General features: G+C 36.1%; 1 protein-coding gene across 3 annotated transcripts in view; it reads left to right on the top strand.

Moving 5' to 3' along the window:
- The window catches only part of ctrip (E3 ubiquitin-protein ligase ctrip), a 146,537-nt gene that overhangs the window by 49,275 nt on the left and 80,398 nt on the right, over positions 1-16,864 (top strand). For all 3 annotated transcript variants that reach the window (XM_069845838.1, XM_069845841.1, XM_069845842.1), the window contains 6 exons: positions 3,366-3,533; positions 5,631-5,823; positions 6,949-7,184; positions 10,362-10,553; positions 11,174-11,361; positions 16,551-16,739. In XM_069845838.1, the coding sequence (XP_069701939.1) occupies positions 3,366-3,533; positions 5,631-5,823; positions 6,949-7,184; positions 10,362-10,553; positions 11,174-11,361; positions 16,551-16,739 (1,166 nt within the window). The remainder of the gene's footprint in view (positions 1-3,365; positions 3,534-5,630; positions 5,824-6,948; positions 7,185-10,361; positions 10,554-11,173; positions 11,362-16,550; positions 16,740-16,864) is intronic.

The raw sequence follows: 16,864 nt of genomic DNA, 5'->3' as shown, positions 1-16,864 counted from the left end.
AAACAATTACTACATGAGTGTGTTTTAGAATAATTGTTCTCTCCTAACCACTGCTGTCTGGATCCCTTCGCCTAGCGTCTCGTTGTTAACTGCCTGCTCTATGCTCTAGTTTAACATGGAACCCGCTGTATACATGTATTGACATAATTCTCTGCTAAAGGCGCCACCCAACGCACCCATATCAGTACATTGGTGTGGTGTACAGCAGTGCGTATCTATACATGTTGGTGTTTGAGCTTCATGCACAGATTTACATGGTCGCAAACGTAGTAATGGTTGAAAATGGTTAATTGTTGTGTGCCTTTTTTGTAAATCCAAACAGGGAAAATCTAGTTTGGTAGGAATAAGATTTCATGAAATTCCCTCGGCCAAAGAACTTAGAGAAAGGTGGCTAGCTGTTATGAGAAGACAAGGTGATGCCAAAGGAAGTAAGTGGATTCCATCCGATTATGCACGTGTTTGTAGCCTTCATTTCCAAGAAGAAGACTATAAGGCAAATTGTAAAAGAAAGATTTTAAAGCCTGGTGTTTTACCAACCATATTTCTTGATTATCCGAGCTATCTTCAGAAAAGCAAGAAAACTCCTTGGAAAATACGAGAAAAGACACATCGAAAAGAATGGAAAACATTCAACAATGAAGTGGGTCCATCAATAGAAAATAGTGGAAATGAAAGGTATGTGGAGAGTGGCATCGGAATTCAAGTTGATTTTCCGACAAGAAATTATGCTCACCAGAAGATAATAAATAGCAAGCTTCGATCCAGAATACAGAGACTGCAAAAACAATTGGCGGATGTAAAATCTGAACTTGAAAGTGTGCAGAAAAAGCTCGACGAGTGCCCAGAAATAAAGAAAATCAATATAAAAGAGGCTGCTAACGAAAAGAATCAGAAAGCTGTGTACCTATTGGACCAAATTAATAATTTCGAAAGGAAAAAACCAGAGTGATCAGAACAATCTATTCGATACTGTGTTGCGTGGAGAATAGCATCCCTTAAGGGTTATGAGCATGGTAGAACTTCCAGATTTATTTCAGCTCCTTCACGAAGTACTCTAGGCAGGTACATGGGACACATTGATTATGATGTGGGCATTTTACAATTGGTAAAGGACAGGCTTAAAGCCGAGTGTGAGAACCTACAACCAACAGAGAAGATTGTCTCAGTTATCGTTGATAAAATAACAATAAAGGAACAACTTATTTATGATAGGACAACTGATAGTTAAAGATAGTTAGTGAAATACTCATAGTGAAACTTGTTAGGCCATTGTTAGCAAATATTGGAAAAAAAGAGACAGAAAATGTATTCCGATATGTGTGCTACAGTGAACCGCTGTCTAGGAAGGTCCTGAAACTGTGAATTATGCCAACAGGATGTATGTTAGTTCAAATTTAGGAGATAAAGTCAAATGTAATTTCCTTGCATGCTTCTAAAAATAATATTCGAAACAAAAAAGTTGAAATTTTTATGTGTTACCGGATAATTCATACAACTTTTGTACTGTACACAATAGCGTGAGGGGTGCGTTAGCTGCTGCCATCTATGATACTTGGTTGTATGCAAAATCGGCAGCATAGAGCAGGCAGTTAACAACGAGACGCTAGGCAAGGAGATCCAGACGGCGGTGCTCCTAACATGAATGAGTAGAGAAATGTTTTTCTCATCCATCTCCCTCTCACTTTTCTTTCCTCCATTTTTTTCTCTCTAGCTTCTCATTCCTTCACTCTCCCTTACTTATATATAAAACTTGTAGAAATTGCAAATGGGGCATATGGACATACAGATATGCACATGCAAAATGATATTGATAACTAGGGCTATGAAGTTCGTACCAAAACATAGTTTTCAGATGGAGTGCAGCCATACATATAGATCATGCCAGCCCTATTGCACTAGTTGTCTTCTGTGTATACTATACTCTGTTAACATTAAACAACTCACAGTATGTCCGCAAGTGTGAATGAATGACTTTCGTAACTACATTACAGCAATATGCATAGTAGAGAAGCAGTTTCATTATGTGCTATTATTTGCAGTGGAGTTGTGCAGTTTAGTGAGCGGTTTTTAACGTGGCAGAATTTAAATTTTTCAATCACACGAATTTGAATGCAATCAAGATTTGCTGGTAATCTTATATCAACAAATGCAGAAAAAATGTACTGGAAATTATGTAATGTGAACATATAATCTACAAAACGAATATTAGTTAGGGATACTGTGCTACGAAATATATATATGGAATATCTTTCTTTGCATGGGAAATACAATGAAGAGAATAATTTTATTCTTTCTCGACTGATATATGAGCCGTTCAGAGCAGAAGTGGTGTAAGTAAAAAATGGGTAATGAGGGTTAAAGTAAACTTTCTTTAAAATACAGCGCAAAGTAGCAATTAATATTCAATTTATTGAAACTATTTTGACTTACGCCACTTTTGCTCTGAACGCCTCATATGTAGATATGTTTCAGTATCCCTTCAGACAGTTGTCTGAATTAATTACACTGCTGCAATTCATATATCAATCTGTAGAAATACCTATAGTCGTTAAAAAAAATGAAATGTTCTTGAAACATTATGGGCTTAATGATGTGTCATATACGAAATGCACTATTAGATTCACAAAGTCCTTCTTTACTTGGTAATACAGTAAGGAATACTGTATTATATTTCATATTTGCTCCAGTTACGACTTGTGAAGTAGAACAAACATTTTCAGAGTACAAATATTGATTTTCTAAACACAAAAGAGTATTTCTTTTGATAAACTGAAAATTTACATTATTACTATTAATTATAACAAGGGTAGATACATAAAATTATATATTTTGTTTGTTATTATTATATGTATAGGTAAATTATTTTATATTGAAAATTACGAAGATTCTAATTGCCAATTATCTTTTTATGCAATATTATTTGTTCCTTTTAAGGCCATGGATCATTGGCATAAAGACAAGTTAGATTATCATCCGACTGTATATGTTTGTTTTACAAGTTTGTTGATGTTGAGAGCTGCGTTACTACTGTTCACTCGTTAGATATACTGTATAGTCCAAGAATTTCGGTACGAACTTCCTAACTCTGTTGATAACTTTGTCTTTTTCACTACTTCTGAATAAATAAAAAATCATTGGAAAACATAAAGAATTAGTAAATAACAATCTTTGGGAAATAGCATTTTACAGGTAGTTCATATTATGAAAACAGATACCAGCATTTTTATTTTTATTCATATTGTACCACGTTTATTATAAATTAATTTTGTTGTATCTAGTAATTTTACACAAACATGTTGTCAGTTAGACACCTATCCTTTTAGTGGCTATAAGAATTTGTCTTACTAAGAATTATAACATTACAGAGCCAACTTTGGTGAAGAAATACCCGCTGCGTAGTCAAGTGAGACTGAGCAACTGCGGGGTAGCCACCAACAGTGTGAGCACAGCAACTACAACCCAAACACAGAGACGCGGCATCACCGTGGTACCCAAGAAGAAGGCCAAGGTTGCTGACTCCACCAGGAATCTGGGTAAGCTTTGGTTAATTTGACATGTGAATGTAAATTTCATAATAGTGAACTATATGTATTATGAGTACATATTCCTTGTTTATCTTTTGTTCTTGAACTTAAAATGTTGTTACAATACCGATACTGAATAAAATTTCAAATGGAGTACCATATTTAATTGCGTAAATTTCTTGCCCCCTCTTTTTTTTTTTTTTTTTTTTTTCTAAGAATTCGGAGTCAGAAAATCGAGAGGAGAAATTGCACAATGAGTAAAAGAAATATTGAAATTAAACTAGTTATAAATAACATCTAACAATTCATATAGTAATCAGATTCATGATTCATCCTAAATAACTGTAAATATATGTCATCACTGTTATTTCAACACCTTGTTAACTCCCGAAAAGAAAAAATTGTCAATAAGAACAAAATTATTAATGGAGTGGAATGTAAGCAAGTCTTTTCACAAAAAATAACTGTAAGAGGAATCTTAAAACTCAGAATGGTTATCTATAAGTAATTCAGAAGATAAGGCCAACACAAAATACACTCAAGTCTAACAGTTAATAATACTTCCATCACCACTTGTATATACATGCATTGACTATAGAGGGGCCCTGTTAAATAATCTAAAGAAAAATGAAACCATGTCAAGTGAACTGAAAGGTGCAGCACTTGAAACTATTCCTACTCTGTATCCAGAGAAAGACTGGCTACATATTTACACCGATGGTTCCCTGTATGGTAAAGAAGGCAGTGCTGGAGCAGGATGGAACATAATTCTTTTCAATGGAGAAATTCTGGTGATAGATACAGCTTTAACACAGCTACAAGGCAGAATAAACATGTTGCAGAAACCAATAATCCTTAGTGATTCTTCTTCTGCTATTCAAGCTATAGCATCATGCAAAGTACCATTTAGCCATACAGTACTAGACATCCAGAAAGCTATTAATATTCTGTTAATATTTTCACTTATGTTTTTTAAGAAACCCAGAGGTTCATTGCTGCTCTCACGTAAGCCTGCCATCAGTCGCTATCCTGAACAAGATTAATCCAGTCTCTACAATCATATCCCACCTCCCTCAAAGCCATTTTAATATTGTCCTCCCATCTACGTCTCGAACTCCCCAAGGGTCTTTTTCACTCCGGCCTCCCAGCTACCTGTCTTAATATTCACACTTATTTACTGGCTTTTAAGGAACCCGAAGGTTCATTGCCGCCCTCACATAAGCCCGCCATTGGTCCCTATCCTGTGCAAGATTAATCCAGTCTCTATCATCATATCCCATCTCCCTAATCCATTTTAATATTATCTTCCCATCTCGGCCTCCCCAAAGGTCTTTTTCCCTCCGGCCTCCCAACTAACACTATATATGCATTTCTGGATTTGCTCATACGTGCTACATGCCCTGCCCATCTTCGGGATTTAATGTTCCTAATTATGTCAGGTGAAGAATACAATGCATGCAGTTCTGTGTTGTGTAACTTTCTCCATTCTCCTGTAACTTCATCCCTCTTAGCCCCAAATATTTTCCTAAGCACCTTATTCTTAAACACCCTTAACCTATGTTCCTCTCTCAAAGTGCTTTACAAAAAAACCATTACTATACAATGGATATCTGCACACTGCGACCTACAAGGGAATGAACAAGCAGATACTTTGGCTGAAAAGGTGCCAAAATTTTACAAAAGAAAAATACAAAATTGCCATAATTCTGTAAAATTAATAATAAATAGAAATATCCAGAAAGAAGTGGTTGAAAATTTTAAAGCTAAAAGTACTAAATAATAAATCGTCAATTTTCCTAAATAAATCTGTAATATATATCATCTCATCTCATCTCATCTCATCTCATCTCATCTCATCTCATCTCATCTCATCTCATCTCATCTCATCTCCCCTACCCTTCCCTCTCCTCTCTCCTCTCCTCATTTATCCTTGCCTGCCAATACTATAACCTACCCACCCACCCACCCACCATTCAGTTACATATTTGTGTGTCAATCCATTCCATCATTCTCTTTTCCTTCAGTTGGTGCTGTTTGTCATCTTTTTCTTTATATGCTAAAATGCAGTTTCATACAAGAATGTTATGAAATATACTTTATATTCAGGTGGTACCCAGTCAACTAGCAGTAGTAGTAGTAGCACAACAAATCGCAGCAAGGAGGTCCCAGGAGCTGGTGGAGGGGGAGGGGGAGGAGGAGGAGGAAGAGGAAGCGACAGTAACCAGACAGAGGGAGGAGGGCCCCTGTTACGACGCAGCACTCGGAGCAAGACCACCACGGGGTCCTGTGCTAGCAGCAGGTAAATAATTTTGCTATGTTGTGCATTTCACATACTTGAGGGTGAATTATGCTCTGAGCATTAATTTTTAAACATGTTAAATAATTTTACGAATTGGATGAATAGCTTGTTTTCGAAAAATAAGTGCAATTTTATATTGTATTGTCTAATTTAGATAAACTTTGACAATTTGCTTATTGAAATTATATTCATTAGTGCTTCTATTATTGTGAAGTTATAGTAAATGGCATGATCATAAAGTTACTGTACAAGGCTACCAGGTATTAAGTAAAAGATAAGATTTTGAACACATTTTCCTGATTATTAGAAATGTACAGTAAAATCCCCATGAAGTTACTTCTATAGAAAGTGAAGTAAATACACGTAGTTACTAAAAACGTTTTAGAACTCACGTTCGTTTGGTAAATATGAGGATTTAATTGTAAATAGAATAAGCTGTTAGAAATTTTTTTTTTTTATATTTATTTATTTATTCAGACTGCCCTCCGATGAAGGTAGCCCATAGGATTCGATATACAAATATAATAATTATACATCAGGGAAAGGGAAAAGAGGAAGAAAGAAAACCGAAGCAGATACTTTAATAATAGACAAAGAAAATGAAAGAAATAAATATAAATTAGTTCAGATTACTTACTGATATATGGTGTTGTAGAATCTGACACAAAAAATTAGATTTAGTGTCTCATGCTCCAATACAGAGACCAATATTTATCCAAGAAGTATGGTTATTGTTGGTTCATGAATGCATTTCTTCTCAGAGTTCACTTTTTCAGGTTGTTTGTTTCCCAGTTCCATTCTTACTGTTGGGTCATTTATGACGGCTGACTTAATACTATGATGTGTGTATTCTACTACAGTCTTTACAGTCTTAGAGAACATATAAACTTACTTAAACCGTGGTGAAATTTTGTCCCAATTCATAAAGTGGTACTACAGTACCTTTTTTTTGCTTTGTCTTTGATATATGAGACTACATGTTGTAATATTTTAGACTACCAAGCTACATAATTATGGGTGAATAGTAAACCGGTACATGTTTAAAGAGAGAAAAACATGGCTATTGAAATAAGAGTGCCTCCTCATTTATGATGACTTGATTTAATTTTTATTATTGCATGACAGTCGCCGCTCGTCCAGAGCTGGAAAGGTTCCCCTGCCAGGAGCCACCTCCACAGCTACTGCCTCGAGTGGAGGAGGGGCTGGGGGAATGTCTTCAAGCAGTGGTCAGGGGCAAGATGCCTCAACAAACAATACAGTAACTATAACGGGAGCAGCGTCGGCTAATGGAGTGCCTCTTCCTGCAAATGCTGCTTCCGTTGGAGATGAGCATGCTGTGCACCATGCTGCTGTGACATCTGGTGAGAATTCAATTCAAGCCCTGTTAAAACAGAAACATAAATAGGTTGTGACTACCTAACTTGTATGTCTCTATTTAATATCCTTTTTAAATTTAGAGATGGAATAATAATAATAATAATAATAATAATAATAATTTATTGCCAGAACAAAGATACATTTTGATTTTTTTACATAAAAACACTCTAGCACCCCCAGAAAGAGTAAGTTACATACTCGTGTTCAGGGGGCATTCCACATAATGTTACGACATTTTATTAAATAACAGAGTAAAAAGTAAAAAAAAGAAAAAGAAAAGAAAAGAAAAAAAAAAGAAAAAACACAGATATCACAATAATTGAACTTCAAATTTTCTCTGTTAACAGCAATTTTTTAATTAATTTTTTTAATAAGGAGCATTAGCAAATTGTATGTTTGGGAATTTAACTATTATCATGTTATAAAGCCTTGGGCCGAAGTTGCTGCTGTGATTATATGCTACAGTTGTAGTACATTTAGGTACTGTCAAGCGTATGTTGTCTGATCTTTTGGTTTTATATTTATGTGAATATAAATTAAATATATTTCGGTTTTTATATACGAAATTCAATAATATTGTTATAAATTTGATGGCAGTCAAATACTTTAAATTCTGAATATAGCAGCTCTGAAGGATAATCAAAAGGATTATTAAGACATATTTTTATTATTCTTTTCTGTAACAGAGTTATTGGCATGAGGGAGGTGCTATAAGCACTACCCCATCCTATAATGCTGTACTGTAATATAGCTTGTGCTAATGCTAGGTAAATCAGTCAAGTAATATCGTAGGGTGACAAAATAGTGAATAATTTTTCTTAATCTATTGCACAGAAAAAGAACATGTTTATCCCACTGTAAATGCTGGTCGATTATTATTCCGATATATTTAACTTGAGATTAATTTAGAATAGGACAGTTACAACTATTAGAAGAACAATTGGATGTATGAATTTTTAAACACAAGAGCAAATCATGAGATTTCATACCAACAGATGTTAACGAAAATGGTACAACCGTAGTTTTAGAAAAGTATCTTGGAATCAAACCAATTTTTAATCAATGTGATGCCATTATTTGCATTATGATACATGACAATGGAGCAGTGGTAGAAATAATGAAAGAAACCAAAGAACTTGGTAAAAATTAGTTACTTGTTCTATAATTTCTCTCTACCACTACTGCCACAAATTTCACGGAATCACAATCATTTTGCTGTAGAGTTAATTGAGTCACAGCTTCTCACTTAAAGCCATCTGAGGTATCTTGTGAGATTTGTGATTGATTGTAGGACCTGCTTACATCTATTGTTTCGTCTCAAATAGCTTTTCTAGTTTCAGAGGGCATTATGAAAAGAATTACCATCACATTACCTCCGTAGCTAAAAATAAACTTTTAATAAGAAATCTCAGTCCATAGCTACAGTTTTAATTGTTTGACAGGTTGAGGAGTTGTCCCTGTACAGGTTATTGGGGGCCTGTAGGGTAGCAGGAGGTTAAGACTGCTATTAGGAGTAGATACATTTTAACACCTTATTCAGGTGCAATTCCTACGTCACAGCAGTTCTGCAATGTCATCTCAATCCATTTTACATCCAAGAGACTCAAAAAGAGTTGAATACTGCATAACATAAATACAGTAGAATGCCTATTTAACGTTTTTTGGAGAACACAGAAAAATAAACCTTAAATGCAATTGACACTAAATAGGGTTTGCTTTTTTTCTTTAAAGATTTTTTAATACTTTTGCCAAAATTTAATTTATTTGCAAAAAAAGGTGCAATGTGTAAATTGTGGTTAACACCGCAGAAAAAATAATGGAAGACATTAAGGGGAAGCTGGGTACCAATCAGACCTCCTCGCCATGTTGGATCTTCAATATCTTTGCATTTGTATTTTTTTCCATTTCGCAAATTAAATTAACTTTTTCCGTGAGAGAAAGCATTTTTCTTTTCTCCACCATTGTTTTCTAGTGATGTGATATGGTAAAAACAATTCTGTCTCTTCATTGTAGTAGCGCCAACACCATGCACTTCAGCAAGCATAAGAAAGGCAAGCAACTGATGCTGTAAGTTATGAATTGTGATAGATGGTTGCTACATCTGTCTGGGAATTAGCAGACAGCTTGTGTCCTGTTTTGCTTTGTGTTATTCTTTTCGTGATTGGTTCTCACAAAAGGCGGGAATTAGCAGATGAACAGATATGCAGCTTCGTGTAGACGTGAGGAGGGAGTAGAGATCACGTGGTCCACTTCATTAGCACGTGGCAGTGAGGCAACACTGTTGCCAAGTCATTGACTCTTAAAAGAAACGTCTTTTACATGTTGAATCAAAATGCGTTTATTTTTGCAGTAGTCAAAATTTAAAAAAATCATTTAAGAACACTTTTTAATATAAAATGCAGGTTTTGCAGCAAAGAGAATAACGTTAAATCAAACCTAGAAATACACTATCATATAAGTAATAGTTATTGAGACTGTGAAAATTTAATGTTAAACACAGAGAAATGTTAAATTTTGGTCACCTAAAATCTGGGTTTCTGCTGTAAATTATTACATTATTTTATAGCTACTGATAAATATTGTATTATAAATTTCATTATAAAATTGTGAAATGTATGTATGTATAATGCTTTTGATTTAACAATGAAATCATTCTCTTTCGTGCTTCTCAATATTTTGATTTGATGTCTTGGGCTATTTGAAGGGCTGTGCAGCTTGCCAGATGATCCATATCCATTTCCTGCCCCTAACAGCATAACAGACAATTTGCTGAAGTCAGTATACCGATTCTGTGGACATGTTTACTTAAACAATCATGACCAGTGAGTAGCCTGAATATAGCAACAGTAGATTTACGAGGAATTTCAGGGATTATACTACTGTTTTCCAACAGATTTTTCCATTTGGTATTTTCACTTTGTGATCATTGATATTGTGAAATTGATATTTGCAATTTACAGTATTTTTCATTATTCTCGCACATTTTATTCAGCATGTCATTTAATTTTTATATTAATTCTTGACTCTCCCCAAAATTGCTTGATTCCAACTCCGTAGACCTATTATTTTATTATTTAGTTGTGTGTATATAATAATAATAATAATAATAATAATAATAATAATAATAATAATAATAATAATTTGACCATTCCATCTCACAGCAGGTTCAGCATCTGGTGGAAGTGGTGGTCCATCAGGAGTAACTACCTCTGCTGCAGATAGTGAAAGTGATGACAGTGAAGTAGGACGTCTTCAAGCTTTATTAGAGGCCAGAGGTTTACCTCCCCATCTATTTGGAGCATTGGGACCAAGAATGCAAACTTTGTTACATCGCAGCATGGGTGCGAGTTCATGTAAGTGCTCATTTAATCTCTTTCTTCAATGTGGTTAAATATACAGGGCTGTAATGTAGTTGTTGTTTAGTCAACTGACCGAAGACAGGTCTGAATGTCATAATTGATACCAACAAGGCACCACTTACGAGGCCAGGAGATAATGGGGTAGGGTGGCCAGTTCCTTTCCCCCTCCAGTGTATACATTTCCGACTAGCTACATATTAAACTAGTCAAACTTCAAATACATACAAACAATTGATACATATCAAGTGAGATGTACTGCCTGATAATAGATGTACATATCAACGAGAACTTTAGAGAATTGTAATATAGTATTATATATATCTTTAGTTCTAAGGCAAAATGTGATATGTCAGTTTTTGGCGAAAATGAGATTTTGCGATACATTGTACATTCTGATAGTATCTTTATTGTGGCACCGGATAACTTACATATCTCTATTATTTGTCTCTCTAACCTATCGCTATGAAACATGATTTCTATGATTTTATAGGTCATTCAAGCTTTAAATGCTCGCTCCTGAAATATTGCAAGAAATGATATCACATTTTGCCATAGGACCACATGTTTGTTTATGTATATATGTTTTCTAAAGTGAACTACTTGTGTTTCTCTAGCATCGAAAGCACAACAGCTCTTACAGGGTCTACAAGCTACAGGGGATGAGGGACAACAACTCCAGGCTGTAATAGAGATGTGTCAAATGCTAGTTATGGGAAACGAGGACACATTGGCTGGTTTTCCAGTTAAACAAGTAGTTCCTGCTCTCATCACATTATTGGGAATGGAGCATAACTTCGATATGGTGAGGATTATTCTGGTCAATTGACAATATGAACGCATAAATGAATGACTTTCACATTAAGAGTGTTTTGCCTTAAATTAAACTAAAAAAATTATTTAATAAAAACTGTGTGTTTTTTTTCTTTTGTGCTTTTGTTTGGATGTGTGTGATGGTAATATGTGTATTTGATATGAAAATCACAGCCCTCAGATTCCTGTGTACATGTGCACAAACACGCACACGCGTGAAAAACGCACAGAGAGAGAGCAGAAGGAGATTGTGTTAGCTAGGCTAGTATACATTGTTAAAATTATGCCCACAAGTGGCATTCTAAGCACACTGGAAAAATACATTTTTATTTGTTTAATTTTTTATGTCTGGCAAAGAGTAAAACATACCTTTCAGTATGCAGAAATGCCTTCTAATTATGCATTAGTGGAGCAATAAAGTGAGTTGTGTCCATTGCTTTAAAGTAATTTGGCATGTGTTGGAGTTGCTGTCTTCATTTTTCATCATCATTCTCATCCTCTTCCTCATGAAGTAAGAAGTGGTAATGACATTATTACTGACTGCATGTCAGGCTACAAGTGTAAGCGACAATGACTAGTGGAAAGGAAGAAGAAAGAGTGCATGAATCGCATGTTCCACCACAAACTGAACTACTACTGCTGCTGCACAGATTTAGAATTAACAAATTACAATGGTGTTCCTTCTGAAGGAGAAGCATCCACTGCATAAGTTAATTTTGATTGAACCAGGTGTACTTGTTCCTGATTTAGTTTTGAATCAGGATGGTATTGATAAACAACTGTCATCTTGATACTAACTACAGCATCTCTAAAGAAAAAGTCTAGTTCCACATCCCACATAGAAACTCCTCTGTCTCTTTGGTTGCTGTTTTCTTCGTGTCAGAGTGCTGGAATCTGAGTGGAATCTTTTGGTCCCCCATATCTCCAACAACTGCTGCTGTTGAGCCTGAGGTCTGCTTTCCCTAATTTTCTTCTCCTTTGCACTTCTGAGTGGTCTCCAGCCTCGTAGCAACATCTGCTGAAGCTAACTTTTTTACAGAGAGGTCAGTTAAAGATTGTGCTGTCAAGTCTGCTGGAATGACTCCTTGTACTGCTTGGTTACTTTGAGTCTCTGTTTTTTGATTCCATGAGTACAGGGGAATAACAGGCTGCAGCGATATAAGGTTAATTACTCTGTGATTTCGCACTGTTTCCCAGAGGCTCAATTCAGGCACATCTGTGTCATGCACCCCTTCAGCATAGAAACTTGTAACACCTTGGGGTTGGGGAAATGGTTTGCAGTCTCTTATTCAAGTATTCAGACAGAGCTGCATTAAGTCCAGCCCTACATACTTTTTTCAGCACAGGTCTCAGGCGTCTAACTATGCATCCAATAACCAACCACTCAAAGTTGGGCTTTTGAGGGTTTGCGGGTGTTTTAATAGCATGCTAGTGACTCTGTGGCACCAGATAGCATACCTGTTACTAGTGTTATATACTTATGGCTTTTAAGGAATCTGAAGGTTCATTGCCACCCTCACATATGCCCACCATCAATCCCTATCCTGAGCAAGATTCAGTCTCTACTATCATATCCCACCTCCCTCAAATCCATTTTAATATTATCCTCCCATCTACGTCTCGGCCTCCCTAAAGGTCTTATTCCCTCCGGGCTTCCAACTAACACACTATATATATTTCTGGATTCACCCATACGTGCTACATGCCCTGCTCATCTCAAACATCTGGATTTAATGTTCCTAATTATGTCAGGTGAAGAATAAAATGCATGCAGTTCTGCATTATGTAACTTTCTTCATTCTCCTGTAACTTCATCCCTCTTAGCCCCAAATATTTTCCTAAGCACATTATTCTCAAATACCCTTAACCTCTGTTCCTCCCTCAAAGTGAGAGTCCAAGTTTCACAATCATACAGAAGAACTGGTAATATAATTGTTTCATAAATTCTAACTTTCAGCTTTTTTGAGAGCAGACTGGATGATAAAAGCTTCTCAACTAAATAATAACGGGCATTTCCCATATTTATGCGTTTAATTTTCTCCCGAGTGTCATTTATAATTGTTACTGTTGCTCCAAGATACTTGAATTTTTCCACCTCTTTAAAGGAAAATTTTCAATTTTTATGTTTCCATTTTGTACAATATTCTGGTAACGAGACATAATCATATACTTTGTTTTTTCGGGATTTACTTCCAAACCTATCTGTTTACTTGCTTCAAGTAAAATTCATGTGTTTTCTCTAATAGGTTTATTTTGAGGTTTCGTAACAAGCTGAATCCCCAACCTTTATCAGCTGTCCGCGACTGCTTATTCAATATATTTGCAGCTACCCTCCATATCTGGAGGCCATCTCCTCTATTCACACTCTGAGTATGTGCCATGCCATGGTGATAGGGACCCACAATATATAGGTTACTAATGTTATAATAATATAAATTCCATTACGATGTATAGTTAATTTATCTACAACAGATGATATAAATCATCCATTAGAGTTTTAAATTCCATACTGTTCCGAATCATGAACTTTTAAAAGCACAGTTCCCCTTCCACAATGGAGCACATGTGAGTGGAACAAAATGGAAGACATTGCATTCCAGACGATTGCATTATTTGAAATTAAAATTTAATCGTGTAGCTGATTATTGGTGAAAATAATGAAGTAACTGATCACAGTACTTAATATATCTTAATAATTGGTCTTGGAATTTACTTGTTGAAAAAAAATATTTATTATTGTCAATTTAATGATGTCAAAACATGACGTTATAATGGACTTTCACTATATACAGTAACTTTTATATTCTTCTAAATAAGAATATCCAGTATTAGAGTACAACTTACTGCACATATAATGCAATTAAGAATTATTTGTCGCATTTCTAACTATAAATCCAATGGATATAGATTAGGTTCCCAATATAAGTAGAGATTTATACTGAATACATAATTATCCAGGAAGATTCTATACATTTGAATGTTTAATGTTGGTGCATGGTCTCCAGAGCAAAAGAACGGAACAGACAAAAGGAACTAATTCTTGACAATGCTTTTTTGAAGTCGTTTTACATCACTAAAGAACTCGTGAACAGTTGAGTTTAAATTTTTTAAAATTAGAGAAATTATTACATTTTGTAGTGTTCTGATTTTTTACGTACTTTTATTGTGTTTATTCATTTGTTTTATTTTTACTTTATACATAGGTTTATTTTTTTAGTTGTGCCAACTATTTTTTTCTTGATACATAGCATACTTACATGGTTCTAAAGTTTCACAAGCCTTAGATGTAGTCACCAGCGTTGCGTACATGTTCCCAGTGATGCAGAGGCCGTTGGATCCCATTGGCACTGCCTAATCTGTTGATGGTGTGAATAGAGCGGTCGGGTGCCTGTAAAATGTCAAGTTGTTCGGAAGTGAATCCCACAAAGTGGGTCCTTCATCTTAGGGACTTAAATCTGAAGAATATGGCAGGTGATACAGCACTTTCCAGCCCCAGCAATTGAACAACTCAGACACAACTCCTGTGTATGTGCCCTTGCATTGTCATGCAGAACGATGGGTGGGTTACCCATAAAGTGTCGCCATTTTCTTCTCAGATCTGCTTGCACATTGTTTTGCAAAAAAGAAAACAGTAGTACCCCACATTAACGTTCTGCCTTGGGGAAATAGTATGCTTTAAGATCACACCATCCTAGTCATAGGCAAGAATCAGCATAGCCTTCACATTGGTGGGGGTCTGCCGAACTGTTGTTTTTCGTGGTGACCCATGATGACGCCACTTGTCCAATAGGCGTTTAAGCTGAGGTTCATAAGATCTGGCCCAGGTCTCATCAATTGTAATGTTACACCATAAGAATACCTCTCCTTCCTGCTCATGGCGCTGCAAGAGAGTACGAGAAGCGTCATATCGGTCATTTCTGCAAGTCCGTTAAATCATGCAGAACCCATTTTGAGGCAATTTTCCGCATTTGCAGGCGGTCCTTCAGGATGTGAAGTATAGTCCGACCATCGGATCTTTGCCCCCCGTAAGATATGCGAACTGAACCTTAATTCCTTTTCAGTCTCGGCAATTCATTTCTCTCCCTGTATTCCTATTTCTCTCTTTTCTATCCGTCTCGTCTTTCTCTCCCCCCACTACTCACAATTTTGAGCCTTCTTGCGGGACAGTTTATTTGCACTTGCAGTCCAGTGTTGTCAACTCAACATGAATACTGTGGCACGGAGTGGTGAAAGAAATATTATTAAGCAAGTAATAGCATTTTGCATAAGTCAATCAGCGTCATTAGACCTACTTAAATTAAATTATGAATAAGTAATAATTAACCTTATAGTATTATAAGGAATATTCAAGAGACATGACACTGTTTGACGGAAGTTTGGCAACATCCCTATTCGGCAAGGTTTGTGGCCTGCTGTTTGACGTAGTGGGAGAGAAACGGGTGGAATGGGGTGAGTAGAGGCTTTAACTTTTCCAAGAACGACGACAGCGCTGAAGGGGCATAGATCCAATGGTCTGACAATACAGTCGAAGGCTCCAATTCTGTATCTTGTGCTAACTCATGAATCATTTAGTTCTGATCCATCTCCACTAATGCGGATACAGTCTGTACCTGTTCGTCACTTATTTGTGGGTGACCAGATCACATCCTTGTCTGAAGCTCAAACCCACCTTGCTACCATTCAGTAAGGTAACGCAGCTGCACCGCAAGTCTCTTGCAGTACTTGATGACACTGTCATGCCGTGCGACCTCTAGCACATTGCATTTTTAACCAGCTTCTCTGTTCCTCCTTAGATAACATTGCAACTGTATTCTGCGACCACTTGCTCGCATCTGCAACTGTTTGTCTGATTGTTGTCACTGTGAACGGATATGGAGGGGGAGGGCGAGTTCATTAGCTCTGAGGAAGGGGAGGGATGTAAGCAACCTGTGGCATAAACGATATTGCTTGGCTCCTTTGCACAGCATCACTGCAGTATAGTTGCCACTACTAAAAAATCAACCCCTGTATCTTGGTAATTCAGTGTTGTAAATTGATGCAATTAGTAGTATATACAAGACATTTTCATTTCCTTCTGTTAAAAACAAGTTTAGAGTCCAGTGTTATGAATTATAAGAACATGCAGTTGAATAATTTGGTTTTAATACTAGATTAATTATGATATTTGTTTCGTGTTTTCAGATGAATCATGCATGTCGAGCATTGACATACATGATGGAGGCACTACCTCGGTCATCAGCTGTGGTTGTGGATGCTGTGCCGGTGTTCCTTGAGAAGTTGCAAGTGATACAATGTATGGACGTGGCTGAACAAAGCTTGACAGCCCTTGAGATGTTGTCACGTAGGCATAGCAAATCTATCCTACAGGCAGTAAGTTTGCTAATTTATTTTAAATGCACGTATTTTCATTTGGAAAGGAGGATGAACAATAATGGATTAATTCTACAGGCATTTGCTTTCTCTGCATATTTTATATATACAAGAATATTTTTAAT

Source organism: Periplaneta americana, chromosome 14 (assembly GCF_040183065.1).
Source record: "Periplaneta americana isolate PAMFEO1 chromosome 14, P.americana_PAMFEO1_priV1, whole genome shotgun sequence".
NCBI classification, from domain to species: Eukaryota; Metazoa; Arthropoda; class Insecta; order Blattodea; family Blattidae; genus Periplaneta; species Periplaneta americana.
This window is presented reverse-complemented; position numbering and strand designations above follow the sequence as displayed.